Source organism: Elaeis guineensis, chromosome 10 (assembly GCF_000442705.2).
Source record: "Elaeis guineensis isolate ETL-2024a chromosome 10, EG11, whole genome shotgun sequence".
NCBI classification, from domain to species: domain Eukaryota; kingdom Viridiplantae; phylum Streptophyta; class Magnoliopsida; order Arecales; family Arecaceae; genus Elaeis; species Elaeis guineensis.
Window position 1 is genome coordinate 22,998,717 of NC_026002.2, and position 27,705 is coordinate 23,026,421.

The window sequence follows — 27,705 nt, forward strand, 5'->3', positions numbered from 1 at the left end:
ATATGATATTCCTGATTTGTTTAACTGAATTTGCAATGTACTTTTGGAAAAAACCTACCAGGCATCTCGTATAATACTAGCAACAGATGCTGACCCGCCAGGCCAAGCTTTAGCTGAAGAAATAGCCCGACGTGTTGGTAAAGAAAGGTTTAGTTTCTTATCATTATCATCTCTGTGCATTTTGTTCATCAAAGGAACTGTTTCATATGTGTTCAACACTTTTCTTGGCCAAACAAGTAGATGCTGGAGAGTCAAGTGGCCCGAGAAAAATTCTACTGATGTTTGCAAAGATGCAAATGAGGTTTGATCTGTGCTTTAAACTTCCTTTTCTTTTATCTGAGAACAAGTTGTACTTACAGTTTATATTTACTGCATCTTGATTGCTTTCACTAGAACCAAATGAAGGCTCAATGCAATAACCTGTGTTGTTTTCCTCTTTGTGCTCGAATATGCCTATCTGGGAATGCTGATTGTTTACCACACAAATATCATCACAGATATGGAGAATAAAATATGCAAAAAATGATGTGCTGCTAATGGATTTATTTTTTTGTCGATGTAAATAGTATAGGGGCTAGAAGAGAATAAAGAATAAGCAAGCCCGTATGTTGGATTTGTCTTTACCTTTCTGCTTCAAACTTCCAGTTTGTGTCTCTAATAGTCCTTCATTTTGCACGACTTTTGTCAATCTCTTGTAGGATCAAATAAATGTGAGGGATTTCGCATTTCTCTTTTGCCTCTTGTGTTGAAGTTTGCCACCAGCTCGCTGCATGAAACAGCCATTTGGGTATTAATAACCCTTGTTTTGGCACATTGTTGACTATTTATAAGCTAAACTAAACAATATTAGTTCATTCAGAAGCCCCAAGCTGATACAAATTGTATATCCATTTTTCTGGTTATGTTTGAAATTCTTTTCAAGCACTAAAAGGGATCGTGGAAACTGAAATACAAGAAAGAGAAAAATCTATGCTGGTATACATTGTCCAGGCCCTCCAGGGCATGTGTTCCCATTCTTCCATACATGTTTTCTCCTTCCCTTCTTTGCTTGCTACTCATCCATGCAGAGACTTGTGTAGATCTTATGCTTATATCTTAGAAGCTAAAAGCAGACAGGGGTTAAGATTTTGTAGATGGAAAATTATGGGAGGGAAAATTATTCTGTTACACACAGTTTAGATTCTTTCCAGGAAATGAACGAGATGCCACTCATAACAGGGTTTGTCACTGTGATTTCATGATTCCTGCTCCCAAGGTTCATAAAACTCATTGTAGACATTTTATACTAGTAGTTGTGGAGAATATTGTTGATTGCTTGCTACGTTGAAAGAGTTATTAAAGATGGTAAAGAAAATGCTATCACTGTGTTAGAGATTGGAAGAGGGAAACAAAAGAAAGTTTTGCAAGGTCAAACTTTGATCCGAAGATTCTTTTAGACAATCATTATGCTGAAGTGGATGGCGATTCATTATCATTGAAGTCTGTTAAATTCAATTTGATTAAACACAAAATAATTCACATTTTAAATATAATATTTTATGACATAGATCTGTTTAGGCATGGGCGCTGAAAGCAAACTGGTGATTTTTCTACTTAGCAAATTTGCTTTTCTTTTCATCACACTCACAATATATGTAATTTAAAATATTTGCTTTTTTTTTTTTGATACGAATGGGCGATCATACTAATCTAGTACGAGAGCAGCCCAATATATCAAGATACAAAAAATCCTGCAGAGCCTGCGGGCAAACCTCGCCTTGCCTCCATAGCCAGATATCAGATTGCTCGGCAACAAAAGTCACTACCCAATCTGCTGCCGTGTTCGCCTCTCTATAAACATGTCAGACTCTCACAGCAGCAGCTCGACGGAAGGAGGCCCAGATATCCTTGAGAAGCGGATGACCATCAAGCTACTTGGCCTCCTCCTGGATTCACGAAATGACAGTAGCAGAGTCACCCTCCAAGACAATCCGCTCTGCATGAAGCTGCTGTCTAGCAAAGGTGACACCTGCCCAAACAGCGTGAAGCTCCACAAGCTAGGATCGAAAGCTTAAAAAGGTGGGAACCACCAGCTGCTAAAAGTCTCCCATTTGGGCCACAGAAAACAAAGCCAGCTTCGCTCCCACCCATCCGGACATTGCCATCGAAGTTCACCTTGACAAACCTTGGGGGTGGGGGCTCTCATGAAATGGAAAGAACCCTATGGATCGCTATCGAGGCAGCCAGGGAGCTCCAGAGATCGGAGATGTCAAGGGACGAAGCGGCAGTATCAAACTGATAGTACTTCTGAGCTAAACAGACAGCTCGCTCCAGCACCCGATGAGCAGGAATCACTTCACCATCGAAGGCAAAGCTGTTCTTGGACAGCCAGATCTGGTAGGCAATATAAACCAGCCACCCTCCAGCAATAAACGTCCTGTCAGCAACACTCTGATGGATCAAACTCAGGAAGGATGCCAACCAAGGGCCAGGACTCCTCTCCCAAGGGTAATCGCCCACCCGTCTCCAAATCGCCTTCGTCCTAGGGCAGTGCAGGACAGCATGCTTCGTAGACTCATCCTCCATCCCACGAACCAGGCACAAGGTCGGAACTTCCATGCCTCGCTCCCGAAGTAAAGTTCGAGTAGGGAGCCGATCCCAGGCAAGCTTTCAAAAGTCCGCACCTGAGGATGAGCAGTGACTCTCCAAATCCAGGCGGCCTTAATCTGTTTGAAAGGCAGCGGAGTGTATAAACGTGAGGTCTCTCAAGAAAACCTTCAAGCAGGAGGAGCAACCCCAGACCCTCGCATTCTGTGTAGGGTGCACCGGAAGCGGGATGCAATGATCCGTTCCGCAAGTGGCCTCCCAAAGTAGCGAGTGATCTCCTGTACTCTCCAGCCCAAAACATCAATAGTGATGAGGTCAGACACCCGCGTGTGGTTCTCCACGTCGGTGCTCACAAATGTCGGCTAGCGAGATAGAGGATAGTTGGAGACCCAGGCATTCTGGATCACCACGACTGAGCGATCTTCGCCTATCAAATATCTGACTTGCTCCATCACCTCGGGCCTCCGAGCACAAATCTCCCTCCAGATGAAGGAGCACCCTTTAGCTGGCTGGATGGGGGTCTTTTGGCTCCACTCATCATAGCGGGCTCGCATCACACTGCTCCACAAACAGTCCAGTTGGAGTAAAAATCTGGCAGCATGTTTGGCAATCAAAGCCTCCTCACCAATTAGGAATGGATCCCTAGGCCACCATCCCGCAAAGGCCGACACAACCTCCCAAGAGAGTAGATGGAGTGGATGACGATCGCGCCCAGATCCCTAGAGAAAGTTGCGAAGCTGCTGATCCATCCATCTAATAAAAGCAATTGAGACAATCGTATTGGTCAGGAGGTAGATAGGAACTGAGCTCAGCATCGATCTCACCAAGGTCGTCCTCCCCATGAAAGAGAGGGCGTTGACCTGCCAGCCTTGAAGGCGCTCCTAGATCCGCTGCTCCAAGGGCCTACACTCCGCCCGCCGCAGTTGACGATCGGTGATCGGAACACCAAGAAGGTCAGTGTCCCAGACTGCTCACGAATCCCCAGGAGCTCCTTGATCCCCAACCTGACCTGGGGCTTCGTCCGTGGGCTGAAGAAGATCGTAGACTTCTGCGTGGGCTCATGTTTAAATTAATTAAAAACTTACATATATGGAAAATTACAATATTAAATTATATGAAGGGACTATATTTTCTCTACATTTGTAAAAATTTCACATATATTTTATTATATTTACTAAAACAATATCATTATATCTGATGATCTACAATCTAATTCTATGATTTAATTTGATCTGTTATGATCTAAGTTGTGATTCCTTTTCCTTAGAACATTCTTCAGACCTTGATTTAATATGGAGAACCACTCCTATTCTCCATTATGTAAAATTATTTTTACCATGTATTGCCCTCTAAATCAACTTGATAAAGGACATGGTGCATTTTTGATGTTTTGCTTAAAATTCATCTTGTTTATGAGAGATTACAAAAATTGCTAGGTTATATCTCTTATGTGATAATCAGAGGGTTTCATTGCCTACTCTCTTGCATGGTAGGAAACTGTCCTTCCTCTCTAACAAGAGAGTACATCTTATATTTTGATAGTTGCCCTTCTTTTGTATAACCTCAATAGTTGTTCTTCCATCTCATATTTTGATGCTAGATTACATTTGATAATATGTTCGTCATGATGGACTACCTCTTGAATATCGCCGTTGTGCAGATTAACTTGATTTTAAGGGGGCTCTCATCATATTTATTCCTCCAACCCCCCCCCCTTTTTTCTCTTACATGCACTACATACATACATTCATATATACATATATACTTACACACACACACATGCACACACACATACACATCTATACATATACACATATATACACATGTCTATACATATGCACATATATACACATGTCTATACATATACACATTCTATATACACGTGTATACATACACACCTATGTATGTACACACACACGCGCACACACACGTAGGTATGCATGTATACACACACGCACACACTGCATTAATGTCTACTTTGTTGGACCGGCTGGAAATTTGGTTTAATTGTTTGATGATATTTAGATCTAGAATGAAAAAAAAAACTTGTATGTTTATTCGTGGCTTTTTGGGATATATTGTTATTGCTGGATTTGAATTATTATTTGGGAGAGGTGAGCCTTGGTGCAATGTTAAGGTTGCTCTATTTTGAATTGGAGGTCATTGGTTTAAAATATGGAAGCAGCCTCTCCGTATATGGGGGTGAGGCTGCATGCATCCAACCTTCTCCAGACCCTGTGATTGTGGGAGTTGAGCCACCCATTTTTGAATTATCATTTGTGACCTGCCATGCAGGTTGTTGTTGTTAAACTCCAAAATTCATGTTCAGGGCATCATTGATTGCACACATTTGTCAACCTGTTCTCTAGATAGACTTAACCAATATGTATGTTGACAAATGGAGATAATAACAGAGTGCATATGTGTAAAATCTGGTACCATGATGTAAATTGTTTTCAGGAGTTTGGTATTTATGGGTGTCTTTTGATAGATTAATATGATAATGAAGAGTGCATGTGTGTGAAATCTGGTATTGTGCTATACATTCTTTTGAGGTTTTTGGGTATTTAGGATGCATGGGACCTTGTTGCTTCCAAGTTGGGCTTGATAGTGCCTGTGATGGAAAAATGTTTGGTTGAGCGGGGCTTTTTTACAAAAATAATGTTAATTTAAAAAATATTTATCAAAATAATATTTCGTGCAAACTATTTGTGAAAATGCTGCCCATCAGAAAGTCGGCCTACCATAGGGCGACTTTATTTGTCATGTAGCCACGGAGAAGCTAGGGTGGGAAGGGGAGGGGTACTAGTTCAATAGCCGCGCTATGGTAGAGCGACTTATAGAGTCGCCTTATAATAGGGCGACTCTCTCCCCTCCCTCTCGAACTCATCCCTCCCTCCCCTCTCTCCCTAACTAATTCTCGATCCCCGCTGCCTCTCCTCTCTCCGTCACTTATAGAGTCGTCCTATTATAGGACGACTTATAGAGCCACCCTACGATAGGGCAACTCATGCCACCTGTTCCTTAGCTGGCGGTAAGAGCAGTGAGTCAGCATGAAAAGTCGTCTTATCATAGGGTGATTTTATTTTGAGCAGCATTTCGGTAAATAATTTTGAAAAGATATTGTTTTGGTAATTTTTTAAAAAATTAACATTAAATCGGTAAAAAAATCTGTTGATCAGCTGTTTAATGTACTTAAACAATGTTTCTAAAACCATTGAAATTCAATAATTAGGGTTTCTTCATATGATAACAAATCTGTGTGAAGCTTCTTTCTTTTTATTTAATCTTTTGTTTAAGGGATGTAGGATTATGGATTCCTTCTTGGTGAGGACTGCCAAGGATGGGGATTGAATTTAACAACTTTGCTGGTGGGTACTGGTTTGCAATAACTCTGGTTGAGACTTACAATGTTTAAAAGCTCAATTTAATTTTCTAGGTTGATGAATGTCTCATAACTGAGTAAATACACTTAGCGTTGCGATAGCAGAATCAGAAATGTGCATATGTGAAGCTGAAAAATGAAGTGGCACAATTTGCTGGGTCATTTTGAAATTCTGGCCCACATATTCTACTTTTAATCAAGTTATATACCTTACATGCTGGTAATTCTTTTTACTTGTATTGTTGTATCTTTTGTGCTACAGTGGATTTGCTTTCATATTAAACTTTTCAAGTTAAAGTTACATGCCCCATTCAAAAGTTGGTTGGCAGTTCATGAGCAGTCCTCAACTTACAATATGCTAGATGATAAGATGATGTGAATGAAGAATTCTATAGAAACTACATAATCACAGCTGTTATAGTTTGTATCTTTGATCCTAAAATGCATAAAATTCCTTATCCTGAAGTACATGCTTTTATAGCTAAACATTAGGCCTTTAATTTTAGGAAGCTGCTTGATGCATTTAGCTTATGCATCATTAGCTATTACAAGGTATATATTCCATGGGAAGATAATCTAGAACAATACTTGATTTTTCTTCTGACATTGTGTTTCATCTTTGATTGTAGGTTTTGCTACACTTTGTTGTATTAAATGTTTTCTTGATCTTTCCTTCAGGTGCTCATGTATTTAGGACCAGATGCACTGAGAAAAGTTATAGAGACTGCTGAGTTGTGTCCCATACGTGGTCTATTTACCTTCAGTGATTTCTTCCATGAGATTGATGCTTATTATCATCGCAGTTGTGGATTTGAACTTGGTGTCCCAACAGGTTGGAAGGCTTTAGATGAACTATATAATGTAAGGATTGTGGATCTCCATGAACATTTTCCCTTATGCATTTCTTTTGGAAAAATATGGTTACATTATAATTGAATTATTTTATATGAAAACCAATATATTTTTGGAAGGCATCTAGTGGATGAAACATAATATCCATGATTGTTAATTTTGCATGGTTACCGATCACTTTAAAATATCATTTTAAGATAAATAGCTGCTGCATGCATTATGTTCTAGTTTGTTAGAGCTAGTTCTAGGTTGTCACAGTCAGCAGCCTAGGCACCTAGGCATTGTCACCTAGATGTAAGGTTTTAAATCCCGTGGGATGGGGGCGTCCAGTTTTCGCCTGGAACGGGACATCCCACCCCGTCCCGTCCCGATGGCCGTCTCGATCGGGCGTCGCGGTACGCACTTGGGACATCCTTTTATATATATAAATAATATATTTTTTTAAATTTATCTTGAAGTTTTACTGATGTATTTATTATTTAAATATATTTGAACTTTAAAAGTGATATATTTATAATAGATCAGTTCTATTTAATACTAACGCTCTGATGCATTATGAATTTTTTAGGTTATTGAAGATCATTTGTTGATTACGAAGCAAAGATTTTTCATAATTGACGCATCCATGAGTATTTGATACAGTAAAAATGTCAAAATTCAATAAAAAAGCTACGATCCATACAATTTGAGCTTAGTCACTTGTATATGCAAATATAAATATGCTAATAATTTCAATGTTGCACAAAATAGATTCATCTGTTTAAGATAAACATCGCGGATTTTACTTACTAATTTCAAGTGGAATGCCTATGATGTTTATAAATATCTGGATCCTGCTGATAATCGGAGCCTTGAATATGATGCCAATTTTGATACTAAGCTCATCCTTGTGTTTATCTTGTATTTGATGTTGTTTAGGATAATCCTCTTGATAGTACATTGGGTAAGAGACTGTCCATTTTGGATTAGGATAATGAGAGGTAATACTATACCGTGGTTCGAAAAAATATCCATATAAAGATAGATACTGCATATGAGAATACTCCTCAGGATATGACTATTATGAGGATACATCTGAATCATTCGTAGAAAAAGAAGAGCCATAATATGCACTTTGGCTATTTGATGCTCCAACGGATCCTGTTCTGATTGATGATGATGATGACCTAGCTTGCTCAGATTCTAACCTATTTCTCAAAACATCTTGCTCCATCCGCGTCATAAACTTTGGATATGCCCGACGTCGATGTTCCTCAGTTATTCTCAACTTTTCATGAAAATGATTCAAAATATTTGCAGCCTGTGTGCCACGTCTTGCAACAATTCTTCTTTCCCTCCTATAAGCCAGCAACTCTTGATATCTAGATCTGGATCTGGCTCCATGGTCCTGGTCCTATGTAGCATGAGTAAAATATGCTTTTTCAGTAAAAAGATTGATTCTATATGCTTCACCACCTCCACTCTGACCATCATGATCATCAGATCTATCATCACTCTTGCTATCATTATCATCATTACTATTATCACGAGATGATTTAAGCAATCCGAAATCTGAAGGCTCGGGTGTTTCAATATGACCATCTCGAATTTGCACATCATCAATTGCCTCTAGTGCATCAATTGTAGCCCTCCCTTTTGATTTGGATTTTGCATCTTTGCTCAACTGCAACTCTCTGGCTCCCTCTCGAGCTCTAACTAGCCTTTACTTGTTGACTTGTTCTACCTCTACTACTGATCGTAATGCCCTGGTTATCTTTAGAGATCTTTGTTTGATGTCTTGAACTAAACATTTTATGATCAAATCGTTGATCAGAATCCTCAGATTGCCTGCTACCCGATCTACCATCATCTCTACCAGTATCTCGTATTTCACTCTGAATGGGGGATAAATGAGAGGCCGCCCATTAGTCCACATCTTGTCCCTCTACTTCATGTGCTATTATTTTGTATGGTCGGGAGGATTTTCTAGCTCATCCAACACTGGTGGATTCCGTACTTCCTGATCTGCAATCCAGCTCGGCATAGGATCCTCTTCATCATGGACAAAGTCCTTTTTGAATGGGTCATCTTGTTTGAGCTCTTTCTTCATTTTTCCTTATTGACATATTTGAGCTTTAACCTCATATTACAGTGGACAAAAATCAGATCTCTTAATCTTTGTGAGGTTAGACGATTTCTGATTTTCGTATGGATTAGAGCAAATGTACTTCAGTTACGCTCGTATCCATTGGATGAGTTGGTATGTGATAGAATTTGAATGGCAATCTTTCTTAGATTTCGTGCGGATGTGCCCCACTGGACCCACACTCTCCTGCATTTAGATAATAGATATGTATATAAATGTTTAAGTCCTCGACTATACATAGATGTAAAGATAATAAAAAATAGTCCCATATTAATACCTGGTGATATTTTAGATACGGATCGATGTGCTCTTTGTTCTCCAAAGCTCCCTTTCCTCTCTCAAAAAATTTTTTCCTACCCAATCAATATAGATATGGTCATTTAATTTCAATAAATTAGTATAATTCAAATATATATCAACAATCCTACTATGATAGGCATCTACTCATTTATTACCTCATTTATAGCTTCTGCAGTCAAGCTCAGATCACTTTCTAGCCTATACGCCACATTCCTTAGGGCCATTAGAAGCTCCTCGTCCGAGACAATATTATGGTATTACTGATATTTAGGTTTTAAATAGTAAGTTGTACGAAAAATAAGAACAACATTGATTAAAACAAATATATTCACAGCTTATTCGATAAAGGATAAGTGAGAGTTGAGATTTAAATAAATTTTACTTGCCAAGTGTAATTGCTTCCTCATTTGAGTATCCCATTCGTCCTCAATGATGCGCAAATATGGTGCGGTTTTCTTTTATCCTCCTGCGGCTATAATCTCTTCTTTACAGGCAGACATCTTGGGATATACATAGCCCATTTGAGGAAACTTCTTAGTATCTAATATCCGTGGTACTACATACAAGAGCTCTACTGCCTTAACCACCACAGAGCACCTATCCCAAAAATCATTACTCAATATAATGCCCTCAACACATCGTCCGTCATTGATCCTTGCATATTTGGAAGCCCTCCATTCATCAGAAGTCATCATAGCTCTCAAATTAGATTTATTATCAAGAAGGCTTTTCAATGCTATGTAATTAGTAGCAAATCTAGTCAATCCCGGCCTAAGCAGCTCTCCTTGTACATGTTTTCTCATAAGAGCAAGTATCCAGATATGATTGTAGATGTATTTCGATACTGTTTGTCCACTGTCTACTGTGGATTTTACCTTAGGCAGCTACCTGATATCCTTCATCATCAGGTCTATACAATGTGCTGCACAAGGGGTTCAATACAGATGTTGCTTTTCTAGCATCAAATCCTTTCCTGCTTTCATATAGTTTGCCTTATTATTTGTGATCATTTGGACGATATATTCTTCACCAATCTCATCAACTACGTCCCTCATTAAGCCCAAAATATAATTAGAGTTATGTATTTTGTTTGAAGCATCAACTGAATTATGAAAGATGGTCACCTTAGCACAATAGACTAGGAAGTTGATAATACTCCTAGTAGGTCCAGACCAACCATCACACATCAATGTCACTCTATAAGTATTCCACTCCCTTTTACAACTTTCAATCCAAGATTTGATATATGCAACTTGCTGTTGCAAATATGGTCCATGTATCTCATAGGGTGTAGGGGGATCAATATCTAGACCGGCTTTCTGTATCGTACTAATCATCAATCAAAAGTACGTATTTGTTGCTGTCCATGCTGGAATATGGCTAAAGTGAAACCAATTAGCAATTGCCCTTCTTATTTGTTTTTTCTTATCTTTATTTATATAGTCATCAATTCGTGGTTGCTTTGGCTCTGGATCTGGATATGCTGTAGGATCTAGATCATGGATCCTGGGACTTTTTGAGTTCTTTTTCGACTTCTTCCCAAATACACCGAACAATGACTTGATTGAAGATGATTCCATCTTCGTAGACTGACTCCTCTCTAATCCAGCAAACTGTAAATGTGAACATGATCTTTCTCCTGCACCAGAACGATCAGGACTAGTGCTAGCATAGTTCGGCTCCAGTTTGGTGAATCTTGGTATTGACTAGTGCTAGCAATAGCGTTTGCCTCGATAATTCAAAATCTGGGTTGTTTTAACATGTCTGCTTCTGTTGACAACCAGATAGTTTATGCTCTTTTTCACCTTTCAAGTCAATAAACCCTGATATCAAGACATATGAACTCCTGGCACTTACTCTGTATGGTTGTTTCAACTCTAACATATTCTGAAGCAAAGATTTTGCCAACTCTATCAAATTGAAAAGTAATTGGTACAACAATTTATTGATCATATATAGTCATTTTTGAATATTTACAAATGCATATACATAATATAGATGTGTCTCCGTTCCTAATCTTTTGAAGATTCTCATATCTAACTCTTCTGGACACTAGGACACTTGACACTTGTGTCTGTCATGTGACTGGCAACATTGGCCATTAGGACTGGGTTTAGCCGAACAAGGCCTGAACTGCCAGGATAGCGCCAGATCAGGCTTGAAGCAGTTCCAAACCAATTGTGTACTGTTCCCTACTGGTTGAGAAGCCTTCTAAACTAATTTTTTGATGTTTTCTGCCATTTTAACTTTGAAGGTGGGAGCAGCCAAGAAGCATCCAAACTGCGAAAATATAGATAGACAAACTGCTAAATACAAATTTAGTTATATGAATATTATTTAAGTAAGTGTTCTTTTTTTTGGGTACGGTGAAGTAAGTGTCCTTTTATTAGAATATTACATGTGAGGAACAACCCCCTACTTGAGTTCAATCAAGATACTCAGAACTTAAGATTCCTTGAGAATAAACTTTGAGTTTAATTTTAATTTAACTTCAATAGTTTTGCAGTTGGGTCAAAATTTCAACTTTTAGATGTTAAATGCATTTTCAAATCTTAAAGGTTCATAAATTTTATTTCACCAAAACACTGTTAGAACCTAGAACTCGTAAGAGAAGTCATATATTTTAGTCTCTAAAGCATCTCATATAAAACAGCACTAAACAATATTTAATGCTTCAACAGTTCCTCTATGTAGATGGTTAGTTATTATATGTCTACAAGCCTACAAGGCATTTTTTTGGGGCATTGAGGTGATGAACTACATTCTATATGAAAGATGTGGTCATTGTTATTGAATATATGGTAAATATATTGATCTTCATTCATTTCTCAAATCACTGTTGGTACTGAGCTTTTTCATCTTGAATCCACTCCAAATTTTGGCATCATTCATTAATTTTAGGATTTTCAACACCTTAATTGTGTTTTAATTATTAATATACGCATACAGTTTGCCAAGGTAGATTTAATTGCAAGTTATGTAAAATTATATATTAAATTAGATAAAAAAATCTGCACACTGGATATGATAGCTAGGACATTTAAATCAATACACTCATCATATTTATGCATAATTAGAGCATTAAGACAAATAAAATATAAGGAAATGATCGAAAAATCAATTTGGAGGCCAAATGGACAGTACCAAGGGACTATTGGCTGTATGAAAGCATGCTGGCTCAATATCATTTGTACAGTGCGCCATGTGGTTAGCACTATATCAGTTGGTCATCAATATCCACCGGACCTCGATGTTTGAATCCTTGGTCCTGAACGGATCCATGCAATGGGAAACAAATGTTAAATGGTAAATTCAACTTCAAAAACAGCATTCAACTCATTATCACTTAGCAGACCAATAAAAACAAAAAAAAAGATATTTGGGTTTTCTAGTTGTAATTTTATCTAACCAGAGGAAGAAAGAATGGATGGGTCAATATAATGTAGATTAGCATAAGATAACTGCTACATGAGAAACTGGGGCTTTCACCCTTTTTCGGATATCTTAGCACAAGAGAAACTGGGGCTTCATACCATTCGATCTACCAGGGTCAGGTGATTTGAACCACCAAAGCATAAGAAAATGAATGAAATTCATAGTTAAATGAATAAAAACAAAGAGAGAGGATATCTAGCTTTGCCTTATGAGTCTTTACAACTTGGATTTTCAACACCCATCTCTCTTACCACTAACCATGTTGTCATTTTGGTGACTAGGTCACTAGACTTGTGTCTTTTGATGGACAGATCAACCGTCTAGGCACAAGAATTGTCTTGGGCATGGTTGTAAATTGCAGAAGGGGTTCCTATTGTGGCCACCTCACTCCCTTGTGTAATTTTTTGTGATATCTGTAGATAGGTGCAAAATGTTTAGTTGTAGTTCACAAATTTGAAATTGGGAATTTTTGTGCAGAACTCATTGATATATTTCTCTTGTGCAGGTTATGCCTGGAGAGCTGACTGTGATAACAGGTGTGCCAAATTCTGGCAAAAGTGAGTGGATTGATGCCTTGTTATGCAATATTAGTGAAAGCCATGGGTGGAAGTTTGTGCTATGCTCTATGGAAAACAAGGCAAGCTCACTCCAACATTATATCATGTTTCTTTTTTTTTTAGATTAATAATTAAATGATTGCATTTATTGGCCTTTAGGTTAGGGAGCATGCAAGGAAGCTTTTGGAGAAACATGTTAAGAAACCATTTTTCAATGCTAGGTAAAATCTATGTCATCTAATTATGTTTGTTCTCCTTACAATTCTGTTCTATGTTACTTCTAGCTTTACTTCCATGAACTATAAATGTTTATTTCTTGCATTCAGCTACCTAATATTACTTTCCATTACCATGTTAATCCCTGAGTTTTGATAATTAAACTGGGATTGGTTGAAAGTTCTTGATGTCTCATATACTAACCACTGTGCAACAGACTAGATCTTAACTGTTTCCTTGATTTAAATGAGCATAGAATCCTGATTTATAATTTCGGTTAGTTTTTGTTTAGCAAATGTATCGTTCTTTTGTTTAAACATGATCTTTTCCTAATTGAGATGGATAAGGCTTTTGACTCCACTTGGTGCCTCTGTTGTATGAATTCAAAAGGCATGTGGTTGACTTGGCCTTGACACATTATTGTCATCCAACCCTTGACTTATCAAATTGTCGACAATGATGGATTGCGATGATTTGATCAGCAAATAGTTGCAAGTTCTTCAAGACGTGATACTCGATGAAAGAAAGAAAATGACCTTAAAGCTATATGGATGGCATGATTCTATTTATGAGGAAGTGGCCGTTGACTGAGTGTGGCTGCAACTTAGTACTTTTTGTCCCTCCCAAAAAGGAGTGTCCAGAGACTCCAGACAGAGGTCTTTGAGTAGAAATAATTACGGAAATATAGGAGGAAAATAAAATTACGAGTCTTCCAATTTCCTATGAAGCTATTAATAATAATCCAACACTATTATTTGAGATTCTTTGCACTTCTGATTTACTCTCTATTTTCATACAGTACTCTCTATTTTCATCTGTATGAAGTGATTGATCTTCAGGTTGCAACACCTTAAAAATATGATCATCTGTTAAATGTAGTTGACGAAAATAAACTTCAGTTTCTTTTGTGGAAGAATGGGACTACATATTATGAAATAAAGTGACTTCATCCTCTTAACCTTTTCTGTGCTTTTGGTCTCCCTATAATGCCAAGTAGATTAGTGTTGGGACTAGTAAATTATGTGGGAGTTCCTCATGCACCATTAGTCATAAGCGAAGGATCACTCACAAACTCTTGGGCTGCATTTGTTTGTAGAATATTAACCTGGAATAAATTGGTGAACTTCTCCTAGTCCTCTTTACCATTGAATAAACTACTCCACCTTATGGGATGGGTGGAGTAGTTTGCTAGATTAGGTAGAAAAAAGTGGCTCTACAAATTTTTTTAAATGTCCTTTCCAACTTGGAAATAAATTGGGTTATGGTAGAGTAAACAGTTTTAAGGGATCATAATTCCATTACCCTCCTTCAATCCACAACCAATGCAGCCTATCGATCTTCTCTTTATGATGTATTTGGATGTTCTGCAAACTTATGATATTCTCTGATTATATATGATTTTCTGAATATGCAAGTTATGATTATACATAATTTGGAGATCCTTTGTTGTAAAAATTGTTAAAATTATTGAAATCATGAAATTGAAAATCTTTACTTTGTGATGTATTTGCCAATATTATGGTTTCCTCATCCTTACCATCTTATGTCGATCCTTCTTTGGCTCCCCTGTTAACAATCAAGAATATAAACCATTTTAACTGGGAAGTCTTGAATTGAGATGGAAATCATTGTGAGAATAGTCTGAGCAAAAAGAAAGAAGAAAATAGGAACCATATTGATTTGGACACTTTATCATGATTTGATGTGGATGCTTAGTACTATCATGGTGGGATATGATATAGATATGTGATAGTTTATTCATTTTTTCCAAGCAGCAGACAATGAAAATCTAGACCTACGAACACTTCAGACTCAAATAAATGATGGAAGATCCAAAGTAAACAAATTTCCACCAGCGCATTTTTATAGTGTATACGCTCAACATTCTCTCCTATTTTTCCTTCATCCAAGTTTATCTTATTCTTCTGACATCTATTCATCGAAGACTGAGGTGAGAAAAACCATAATTTAGTCATGTTGAATTTATAAATTAAACAACCTTTATTTTTAAATTAGAGCTTTTAAGTTCCTTGCATATGGGAATTTAACATATATTGTTACTCAATGATTATTCTCAGAATTTGCTTTCTGAGAAAACTTAGATTACCTACAACATTTTTTGTTTACCATATCATAATTAATGGAGGAGCTTCCTTTATGATAGGCTTTCTTTGTCATATGTACATGATTGACATTTAATATAGTTTTTCCACCTGTATATGCTTTCTAATCAACTTGAGTGGTTATTCTGAATATTTTATAAAATATATGTGATTCCTTGAGTAGCTTATTTTTGCTTCTGGCTACTAATAGATATGGAGGATCTGTTGAGCGTATGAGTGTTGAGGAGTTAGAACAAGGGAAAAAATGGCTGAATGATACATTTCATCTTATCCGGTAAGTTTGTTCTTTATGCACAAAGAAATTGTTGAAGTGACTAAATGCTTTTATTTTACTCATTTTATGAAGATATTGAAAGAACACCATTAGTTAGTGGACTGGTTTGGTTTTCTTGTTAGTATAGTCCATCAAAATTACAATTGTTTATTATGTCTGAATATCTGTGCAACCTTGTTGGTTTATCATGTTATGGGGGCCTTTTAGCACTGATATTAGTTGTTTGTGTAATAGGTGCGAGGATGATTGCCTTCCATCTATTAAATGGGTTCTTACCCTTGCTAAAGCTGCTGTTATGAGATATGGGGTGCGTGGATTTGTGATTGACCCATACAATGAACTTGATCACCAACGTCCTGCAAATCAGTGAGAGTTCTACAACTTTGCCAAATGATGGTTTTATTTGATTTCTTATGGAAGAGCTCAGTAAATAAATCTCTCTCTGTATCGGGGCTTCTGTATAGATACTTATTTACTGTCACAAGTTCTAATAGTTGCTTAGGTTCAAACTATATCTTGCTGTTATTTAATGCAAATCTCTTCGTGGTGTATATGAAACTAGTCTGTCTAATCTTCTTGCCTTCTCTGTAACAGAACAGAAACTGAGTATGTGAGTCAGATGCTTACCATGATCAAGCGCTTTGCTCAGCATCATTCATGCCATGTATGGTTTGTAGCACATCCTAGACAGGTATTCCATATCATGTATATAACCTTTGCATGCACACTTTTTCTCTATATCTATTCTTTTCTGATAATGACTTCGCCTCAGCTACAACACTGGAAAGGTGGTCCGCCTAATATGTATGATATTAGTGGAAGCGCACATTTTATAAACAAATGTGACAATGGTATTGTGATTCATCGTAATCGAGATGAAAATGCTGGGCCTCTTGACCGTGTGCAGGTTGACATCAATTCTTTGTTTAAAATAGATAATTCCTTACGATATATGTACCTTGCTAATTTTATGCTCTTCTAACTATTTTTTTATTTAGGTATGTGTACGGAAGGTACGAAATAAGGTTATTGGAAATATTGGAGAGGCTTTCTTGTCGTATAACCGGTATGCAGTCTTTTCCTGTTCTATTGTAAGCCTGTATATTCTGATGTGCTTAAGAGACATATATCTTGACAGGACCTGGATCTAATTGTGGACCTAAGGAAGCTTTAAAATCTCATTAGATTTCAAACATATTCAAATATTTAAATCTGCTTCGGAGAAAGATGCATTAATTACTTGAGAAAGATATTTAACTTAGAAATTGGTGCCATCTTTTTTCATCTATTAGGTTCTATGAATGTACCCACTCCTTGATTTAATTACCTATTATTCAGCACCATAGACTGATCAGCTTAAGTTAGACCCCTGCTGGGTACCAGGTTTCGAGTGCAATTATTGTTTTTCTTATGGAGAAATCAGTATTAAAGACAGCAACTCTTGAATGCAGGACTTCAACAAATTATTGGACTTGATCAATCATTTCTGTTGTGTGTTGATCTAATTAACGTATTCTCTTCCAATGTTTTAACTAGATTTTGAAGGGGGTTGACAAGTTAGCATTGAATTTGACTCAATTGGAAATGATAATGTTGTCATATTCTGCTGTTCATTGTGTGGACCAGATCAAGTCATATGGGTCGAGGGAGTAATAAAGGCAGCTCAGTGCATGAGACATCCACCACTGCAGGTCTTGGGAGGGTCGCATTTATACAGCCCTACCCTGCCTGCAGAGAGGCTGTTTCTATATTTTGAACCCGTGACACCTAGGTCACAATGGAGTAACTCTACTATTGTGCCAAGGCTCACCTTGTATGGGTCAAGAGAGTGGAATATAAATAGAAGAGTGGTTTCCATGATTAATGTTGGATGAAAAATGATCATCCAACCAATGTAGATAAATAACTATTTTTTCATAGGCCAACCTTTTGTATGTTCCAGCTTTCAAAGACATGATACTTCTGTCTATTGAGCAATCAGAAAGCCCAAGCAACCAAGAAGTTGGAGACAACTTGATTAGGGTGCATTTCATATAGTCAATCAGAAGAAAGTATCTGATCCCATTTGTACCTCTTCCCTCTACAAGTTTGATAGCCGCATTGGAGCTGAAAACCACACCATAACATAGTTGAACTGCTATCTTGATGGCGAACATAATTTCAAACTATCCTCCTTCAGAAATTCCGTAGTAGTTCTATAGTTTGTGGTGGAGATCAGTGAGGCTCATCTAGTATGTTTTTTCTGGTGGATGGGTTGGTGGATGGATCAGTTATCTTGTATTGTGATTTTTAGTGGCTTTCTTTTAGCTTTGCTAAGAACAAGATGTTATTTTTGCAATACTGAGCTTCTTCATCTACAAGGTGATGTTACCAGTTCTCTTATTTTTTGCCTTGGGCTCTCAGTGGATGGGGTTGGGTTGGGTTGCCCTCTGGGAATGTGACCAACATGCTGCCCAACCTACCTGAAGGTCAAAGAATACACACACAAACTAATGGAAGGGGTTGCCAAGGGCTCTCAGTGGATGGGTTGACTTGGACCTAGTCCTTTTGACTTGTCTAAGGAACAGGATAAGCAGCAGTGGGGTGTTGATGAATGGTTCAACTGCAGGTTGTGAGTTTCAACGTTTGCTTTGTTAGGGCTGATGGCAAGGCTGGGATGGCTATCAAGGCTGATGGCTAGGTGGTCTTGGTTGCTAGTGTGATGGTTTTGAACTGCCAGAAGAGTTAGGTATGGAGGTCTTTAGCATCTGGTGATAAGCATAACAATGGATATAATGATGAATGGGGTGAATGGGGAGAGGAGAGAAGGTGAGTGGCGGAGGTGGTTGGGGATAGGAATGGACTAGTTAGAAACCCAATCAGAGGCCAGGCATGATTGTTGGCATTTTGATAATGTATAACATGATCTTTGGATGTCCTTATAACAAGACCCAAGTGTTGAGTAGGGGTGCTGCAAATGATGAGTGGAGGAGAAAATGAGGGCATCGCATACAAGGAAAAAGGTAATGTAGGGTGAAGTGGCAGAGTGGGAAAGAAAACCTTGGGATTAACTGCCCGCTATCTTACTCTCTCTCTTATCATGAATGTCATCCCATCTCCATCAAGTAGTCTCAGTTCACGTAACTAATTTTATTGGTTGGGCTTGTGCCATGACCTGATCACAAGTCATTGATCTAAATCCATGTTGTCTGGTTCGCTTGGTTTATATCCAGGTTTGTAATTTAATCTTTGCTGCCTGTCAAAGAACTTGATTTGCTAGGAATAGGATTAGAAAAAAATATTTTTTTGAAAAGTAAAATTTTACCAACTTTGATAAGTTTGGTCAGGGCTGAAATTGGTCAGATAAATCCAACCTTATCTGTCTTCATATCGTATTAGAATCATATTTGGATAATAATTCTGGTACCAAGCGGATCCGGATCCGAATTTGGGTACCTACTTATAAATCTTGCAAGATATGGATCTGAAGTCGTATTTTAAAGGCTTTTCTGATTCGGAGCTGGATATCTGGTAATAGATTCTCTAAAACTGTGATCCCTAGGATTCGGACTGGTGACCGTTTACTCATATGGCAAGTGTTCAATCAGCAAGCTGTAATGTGTGTTTTCATTCAATATTGGTACTCGGTAGTTTATTTTACTTATTCTGTATTCAGGTCATAACTGGTCAGTTGATATATATTGTAGTATTTCATATTTTAATCCTTATTTTATAAAAATAAATCCTTATAGTAAATGTAATCTTTATTTTATTTTATTCTTTATGATATAATCTGTTAATGAGAGAGCCCAATAGACTTTGGTTCATGTGTGTTGCACATGTGAGTTTAAATTGATCAATATTTCAATAGTAGTTTAAAGTACTATTCAATATGATAAAATTCAAAATACTTCTTCAATATGAATGCATATGCTATTCAATAGTAAATTACTTAAATATTAAATATATATATATACATATTTTTAGTAATAAATAAAAAATTATGAGATTATGAATAAGATGAGTAAAATGATGAAATTATGAAAATAATTTTTTATTTTCAATATTTTAATATAATTTGGATGGACCCATGATCTGGACCCTTGGACCAGGTCAGTCTCCATGCGGGCTTAATAACTATGCCTTAGTTACTTATGTGTCGCATGCAATCTACATAGTGAATTTTATTCCATCCTTTATAATGATATAATTAACGTTTGTGCCATTGAATTCTGCTAAAAGTCTGATTTATGTCCAAATAATATCCTATATCCATATTTAGATAAAAAAAGTATGGATAGAACTAATATCTGATTTGTATTTGTATACATTTAGAACAAATATGAATACTAATTATGGTATCAGTTTAGTATCTATATCCATATTCGAGTCAGTTGGAAAATATGGATACAAATATGGTTATATCGGTATCCGACCCATTTTTAGCCCTAGTTTTGGTTACTAGATTCAAACAAAAAATGACTGGAAATAAATAATGCATTTGTTAAGAATTCAAGTTTGTCAATTATTTAATTATATATGATTCAACTTATTAAATTTTTAAGTGAGTGAGATGTTTTAATCTTTTATCCCACCTTTCCCGCTTTTCATAAAAGAGATGATCCACCGTTCTTTGTATTTCAAACTCAGAATTCTATAATCCCACCCAGAAATTTGTGATCTCTTGGATGCCCTCTTCCAGAGAGACTTCCTTATTTGTAAGTCCCTTGTTATTATCCTCAACTCTTGATGTCCAGGAAGAGACATGCATAATTAATGTTAAAGCGGGAGACCTTTGCTCAGCATTGGCTAAGAATTTCAAACAAACTAAAATCTCTCATCCATTGCTCCTTTATTCGAACTGGTGCAGATTGTATTGGGAATCAGTACGAAACTTAAGAATTCGCAAGATGCACATAATGAGCATGAATTAAGTACTCTCACCAAAGTTCAAACTGACCGTGTCAACAAAATCTAACTTGAAGCCAAGATGTGAACGGATGGACTGTGTTATGCAGGTCAGATTTCGGTCAGGTGAATAGGTCTGCATTGTTTTGACCCCGCCACCCCCGCCCCCCCCCCCCAAAAAAAAAAGAGGCCCATGCCATCTTTGCCACTGCCACTTCCCCCTGTAGTCTTGGGTTGCTCTTCCATCATCCTTCTGAGATTTGCTTTCTATGATGTTTGAACATATTGAGGTCATGTGCATGTGTAAAAGATGGAGCAAAGTTCTAATTGCTTGTATTGGCTTTTCATTTGTCACCGTTATTTCGTATCTGAGTCGTGTAATTAACATTGTAGACATTTTGTGTTCATATCGACACCATATAATGTCAAAATTTAGAAATTGTGGTGATAAATGTGGTTTTTTTAAAAAAAAGTTAGATTTATATGCTTATTTATACTGGCTGATAGCCTACAGATTCATGTAGAACCCTTGGCATTTTCATTTTATCAATGAGAACCAGAAATTCTTAATTGTCCATCTTCTGTATATGCATCCACCAAAAGGCTGTCCAACTTCAATTCTGCGGGAATTGCTGCAGTCGTTCAAAAATACTGTATAAGGAAGCTAATGCTTTAGCTGCAGTTATCTCCTATGTGGTTTAAAGCCTTTTTTAATCCTCTTGAGCTTTTTTTTTTTAAATTTTTCCAACACCAAATAACATTATGCCATTTTGCCTTAGACATTCAACATTTTAATTTTATTTAAACTAACAAATGAATTGTTATGTTGACTGTGGTTTTATGCAGGGTCACGGGAGAATTCATGGATATTGATGACAAGGATCTGGAAAATTTGACCTGATACTTATTAGCTTACTCGGTGAACAGAGTACTCTGGAAGAAAGGTTAGACTTTTAGCTCAGAGCAGAAACCAGAGCATGCAATGTCGGAAGAGTCGGGCACTTCAATTTTGCTGTATCTATTCGCAGAATTCTTGCAAGGGGTCTGGAGGAAGTTGCACCATCATTGTGTATAGAGTCACTGCTAGAAGTTCACTCATTTAAGCTAGGTTGCTTAGGCTTTGATATTCACCTAAGCTCATCTATGTTGTTTCCACACTGTACATGCTTGTATATCTGAAACAACTACAAGACACTATGTGGGTAGAATCCATGTCACTAAAATTTTCTCTTTTTATTCTCGTGGTTGTAAAATTTTGGTCTACCTTCCTTGTAGCCTTCTCAGACTCCCGTCCCCAGAGACGACCCATGAGAGTTGCATAAGATTGGGTTTATTTTTATTGTTCTTTGTGAGTTGCCATTATCTTTTACAGTATAACCTGTCATGGATCACATTTGTGGAACTTTGATGAGTTATACCATCCGCCACATTCAACTTATCAAATTCTAATATTTGAACGTTTAAGGTGTAAGAAATTGGTTATGTAATCTCTCTGGCCTTTGTTGTCTAGGAAACATGTACGAACTGTTTTAAATGATCGAGAAGGATTTTGGCCCCCAAACAAGGGCGTCTTGTACGTGGCCGGCTAGTGACATGCCATGCCATCAAATTTCGTGCCAATTGACAACCAATTAGCGGCAGAAGGTTGCTGGACTTTCATGTCAAATGAGTAAGAAATTGGCATCATCACCATCAGCAACAAGATCAAGTATGTTGTTAATTAAGTCATAAAATATTATAACATAATTATAAAATCAATGAATTATTGAGTAATTCTTGATTAAGTTGATGGGGGAAAAAAAAAAAGAAGAGAAGGTTATTTGAAGAACTATCAAACAATGTGGTGGCTGATACCTCCAGAGAGGCAAATGGTGTTGCATTTTGATTGTAGGTTGTCTCATGTTGTCAATCATACTTGGGTTATCTTGATTTTGTTCTTCCTACTATTTTGGAACTTTTATATGCTAGCTCTCATGGATGTTTTTATACATGTTATGTATAGTATATCCACACTACTCAAAGAAAAAGCCATTAAGCCAAAGGAAAATATCATGATTATATCAAGTGTCTTCAATAATTCATAGATTACATCATATTACAGTCTACAACATACGTTGGGTCATCAAACGGCTATCATATTGCAATTTGAATTCAATGTCATTAGTTTCATCTAATTCGCATTTGAGTAAATAAATTTGTTTTCTTAATTTAAAAAAACAACGATGGCATCTGGTCTAAATTTGGTACAATAAAATATTGATGTCCTGCTCCAAGGTCACAAGAAGTTATGTTCATAAGCATCCAAATTGCTGGTCCAATCAATCCTGGCCATCCAATTCCATCAGTTTCTCAGCCACTGGCCCTAATATTGGTCTAGGCTAAACTGAGTTTACCTGCAAGCAAATTTGGCATCTGTAGATACTCGAGGGTCATGGAAGAAAGAAACGCTTTGCCATGAAAAGAAAACAAAAGAAACTAGCCGTTAGGGGATTTGAAAAAAAAAAAAACAAAGAGAGGTAGGGAATCTCTCTCTCTCTCTCTCTCTCTCTCTCTCTCTCTGTAATGATAAGGCGGAGCACTTATATAAGTTTAGTATGGACGTAATAAAAAAGATTAGAAAACAAAACATCATGAAATGGGCCCAGCATAGTTCTCACATCAGTTCAGAGCATTTCTCTAGAGTGCTTCATAATAAAAGAGACGATCTAGTTTGTAGCACTTCTCACATCTCAATAGATATATCTGATATACAGAGAGATGGTCTTCCACAGTAGCAGGGAGATATCATACTATAGCGGACGGATGGTGTTTGACATCACATTTGATTGAATCCATCCTCCCATCGTGGATGAGTTATCTCAATGATGAGATGGTCAATCCCCAGAATGACTCTCGCATAGATGATGTCCACCTAGGTAGCCCGCAATTTCATACCCGATAGCATGGTCTCAAATAGATGGCTCCCATCCATAGCTACTAGTCTTGATTCCAATTTGTGGATTATGAACCTAGCTCCGTTTCTACTGTTAATTATACTGTAGTCAAAGTTGACCTTAAAAAAGACTGGGAGTGGGGGCTCCCATGTAATAAACACCCTATAGGTTGCTCCATAAGCTGAAAGGGGTCCTAGGAATCTAGAATCTTTAATGGCATACCAATCGATGATGGGTGAACAATCTTAGTAGCCTAAGCTAGAGCTCTCTTTAGGATAAACCTCACAGAAGATCTCCTCGACTCAACCACCAGATTATTTCTGGACAACCAAATATAATATGCAATATACTCAGAAGACTTTTGGGGCTCTTTAGTAATGCTAAAAATGCTTCTCCAGCCTTGCCACATCCTATCAATAGGATAGGATCCTCCAACAACTCTTCTGGGTGGTCCTAGATTAGTGATCTTTGGCAGGTCCCTATGCTCAATAAGTTCAAACCCAAATATAATTGCAAGGACCCCAGCCCCCCTCTCTCCATGCAACTACTCTCTCCTCTAACAGCGAAGAAGATTGCTGTACTTGTATGTTCTTAATTAAAGTATTAGAGCTTTTTACTCTATCTCTATCCTCGAGAATGCCAATCGATGTGAAATTTGATGCAGCCTAGATATAGAGGAGACCATCGAGGTTGTCGAGGAGCAAGTAGGAAGGGAAGAATATGAAGGAAAAAGAAAGGGTTAAGGAGAATAAGAAACCTAAAATCAATGAAGGAGAAAAGGTGAAAACTGAGCTGAAAGAGAAAGAGGAGGCAAAGGAGGAGGAGGAACTTGAGTCCTAAGAAGGTGGTGAAGGAGATAAAGTGAAACCTGAGCCAAAGGAGAAAGAGAAGGTGTAACCTAAAAACAAAGAAGGTAGAAAAGAAGAAAAGGCAAAGCCTGGCATAGCTACCGAGCAAAAGGCCAAAGAAGTTGAATCCATGCAGGAAAAGCCCACATTTCTACAATAAAAGTTTGTACAAGTAGCTGAAGCAACTAAGATCAAAGAGATTGAAGTCTTCGACAAGGAGATGTCTATTTGGGGAGCGCCCCTTATAGCAAAGATTTTGAGAGCACCGATCTGATCCTTTTGAGTTCAAAGTGAAAAAGGCTTACGAGATATCTCAGAATACTCTTCAGTGAAGAAAGTGTTCAGTGTTGACAAAGTTCTTGATGAGGAGTTGCTGAATGTCAATCTTACAGTAGTGAGCCATATAAATAGCATTAACTATGAGGGGCACCTTGTTTGTTGCAATGTCTCGGGGCGTTCAAGGATGACAAGATGTACTTGAAGATTTTTGGAACAAAGGTGGGGAGGGAGTTCTTGAAGTGGAGGATTCAACTAATGAAAAAAGATATTCAGTATAAGAAGTCTAGTTTATCCTTCCCATGCTTTCTTTCTTATCTTCTGTTTGGCCCTAGTGCCCTATGTATAAAAAAAATGATCAAGTTTATATCTATTTTTTCATTTATTTTTTCTTTTCTCAAAAAAATTGAGGCAAATATCTTTTTAAGATTTTTTTTTTTTACAAATAAAATAAAAATAGGAAATACGCAAGTACAGGGACCTCCCCTGAGGCCCTTATGGGCTATCTCCTCTATCTCTTCTCCTTTGATGCTTGCTAATTGGAGAGGTCTGTCCTCTAATTCCATTTCCATAGGGTCTCTCATAAAGATCCTTTTGGTATGCAGATTTAGAAGATAGAAAAATAGAACAAGTCATCCATTCTAATCTAAAAAAATCTACTACTTCGATCTTCTCAGGTTTCTGCTCAACCTCCATGCCTCGTCAAAGTGCTATAATTCTTTGTGCTCACTTTCCTACATAGTTCACTATGGTTTTCACAAACTGCAATAGCATGGCTCTTCTACTTAGTGTATCTACTATGCCATTTTACTTTTTTGCCTTATATTGTATCATGCATGATGGAAGGAAGAAGATCTATTTTAAAGAAGCTTGATTTTCAGATTGAAGGGATTGCCCTGATGCTTCAGATTACAAACCTAAATGACTTTTCTGATCCAGCAAAGAAGGAGCCAAGGATTGCTCTGAAGCAGGTCACCCAGCTGCTTCAGGATAATTATCTAAAATTTGTTGCAAGCAATGTGAGTATCATTCAAGTTTATGCATCTATCTTCCCATTTCTTTTTGTGATCGCAAAATAGGCCCAAACCTATTACCAATTTGATGAATTTTTATGGTTTTGTTTCATGTTGCCAAGGTCTACATGTTTGGGCGTAGCCCTTACACCCTTCCTTGATTCTCCCTTCCTTAATGTAGTAGCAGCAGTTGAGCCTCCATTTTTTCTTACAAGCTCTCAGTAGTTGGATAGCTCTACTTGATCTTGATGTAGTGTCCACACTTCCTCCGCTTCTCCTTCCTCAGCATAGTAGCAGCAGTGCCTCAGTTTTCCCTTGGAAGCTTTCGACAATCGGTTGGCTCTATCAGCCAATGGATCCAATATTCCTCTCTCCTTTCTTGCTCTCCTAATCTCTCTCTCTTTATCTCTCCCCATCTCTCCCTTCCTCTCTTTCTCCCTTTCTCCTTCTCTCTCTTCCCCCTTCTCTTCCTCTCTTCTACCCTCTCCCTTGGCCTTCTATCCCATGGCCAAGAAAATCTAGGGTTCTCCTACTCTCTCTTCCTCTCTTTCTCCCTCTTTGCCTCCTCTCTATCTACTTGTGTGATGGCCCTTCTACCTTCCTTCGCTTCCTCCCTCTCTCTTTTTATGTGAGGCCCCTTCCTCTTTCTTTTCTATGAGAGGCTGTTCATCTTACTTTTCCTCTTTGAGCCTTACACTTTTTTCCTGCCCGTGAGACAACTCTCTTTCTCTTCTCTCTCATCAGTCTGGCTCTCTTTTCCTCTCTTTATATATTTTCTCATACTCATTTTTCATTTCGGTGTTTGAAGCAAGGAGAGGATTAGATACTTTCTTATTCTTCTTCGACTGAGTTATCTGGCGATCGACGTGCTCTACAAGCAGTGACAAAATATATTTCTTTAAAATTTTAAAATTTGAATTTCAAAATTTACTGGATATTTGATGGTTGGAGGGGGTTCTAAATGTCAAATTTAAAATTTGAATTTCTCTTCTTATATTGTATGGAAGTAGGAGGGTCTTCTCATTTATATACCTTTTCCTCTTTTGTACTCTTTTCTATTGTCGTGTTTTTTTTTGCTCAATAAATATCGGATGGATTTCTCTCCCTTTTCATAAAAAAAAAGAAGAAAACATTGGCATAAATTTAAGTAAAATGGGTAGCCTTGAATAGGTGCATGAAAAAAAAAAAAAGAATAATATTTCATGAATCATGAAGATTTTTATGGCCACGCTGGAGAATGCAAACAGACATCATTCAGAAAGACAAGTTGTTTTGATGTTCATTTACCAATATGTAAAGATAAATGTGGTCATGTTTGTGGAAGTGTAAGCCTATGATGCATGCACATGAACCCGACATCTTGCATCCTCAAACACGAACGATGCATTGGATCATGAGCAATAGATTGTACTTGATGATGAATAGATTTCCTACTTGATGTTCCTATAGGTTGGAATTACCCTGGGATTTGACTTTGTCGGACAGGAAGCTGAGGTACAAAGAGGAGTTTGTTCATGTTGATGACCGCCATCATCATTCAGAGAGGCAAGAAGATGGGAGCTCAACAAGAATCATGAGGAACTCATGCAAGATCGAACAGCGAGCCTGGGAAGGTTGTCCTGACAATTGAGAACAGCTCATTCACAAAGGTCTTGTACCAATACAAGACCAAGAGTTCTTAAGAAAGAACAGCGAGATTCAAATCCTTCATAATTTCTACAAGATCAAGGGTGAGAGTGAGATGAGAGTTACGATGAGAGAGTGGGGTCGACTCATTCTTTTGGGGTGGGTAGCACTAAATGTTTCCTCTTTTGCTATCATTCTGTTAGCGGGATTCTGTGTGGGTTTTGAAGGTTTGCTTCCAAATTTCTTCGTGATTATATTACGGTGAAGTA

General features: G+C 37.5%; 1 protein-coding gene and 1 pseudogene across 2 annotated transcripts in view; both read left to right on the plus strand.

Moving 5' to 3' along the window:
- The window catches only part of LOC105059833 (twinkle homolog protein, chloroplastic/mitochondrial), a 35,462-nt gene extending 13,383 nt beyond the window's left edge, over nucleotides 1–22,079 (plus strand). Inside the window, exons 11-21 of one of the 2 annotated variants that reach the window (XM_019855615.2) lie at nucleotides 62–147; nucleotides 241–301; nucleotides 6,650–6,832; nucleotides 13,189–13,320; nucleotides 13,400–13,461; nucleotides 15,770–15,853; nucleotides 16,088–16,219; nucleotides 16,448–16,544; nucleotides 16,626–16,760; nucleotides 16,852–16,919; nucleotides 21,587–22,079. In XM_019855615.2, the coding sequence (XP_019711174.1) occupies nucleotides 62–147; nucleotides 241–301; nucleotides 6,650–6,832; nucleotides 13,189–13,320; nucleotides 13,400–13,461; nucleotides 15,770–15,853; nucleotides 16,088–16,219; nucleotides 16,448–16,544; nucleotides 16,626–16,760; nucleotides 16,852–16,919; nucleotides 21,587–21,641 (1,095 nt within the window). In that variant the 3' untranslated portion in view covers nucleotides 21,642–22,079. The remainder of the gene's footprint in view (nucleotides 1–61; nucleotides 148–240; nucleotides 302–6,649; nucleotides 6,833–13,188; nucleotides 13,321–13,399; nucleotides 13,462–15,769; nucleotides 15,854–16,087; nucleotides 16,220–16,447; nucleotides 16,545–16,625; nucleotides 16,761–16,851; nucleotides 16,920–21,586) is intronic. The other variant, XM_019855616.2, reaches the window with a different exon arrangement.
- Nucleotides 22,080–24,393: 2,314 nt separating this feature from the next.
- Nucleotides 24,394–27,440, plus strand: LOC105059973 (patellin-6-like; annotated as a pseudogene).
- Nucleotides 27,441–27,705: the final 265 nt, after the last annotated feature.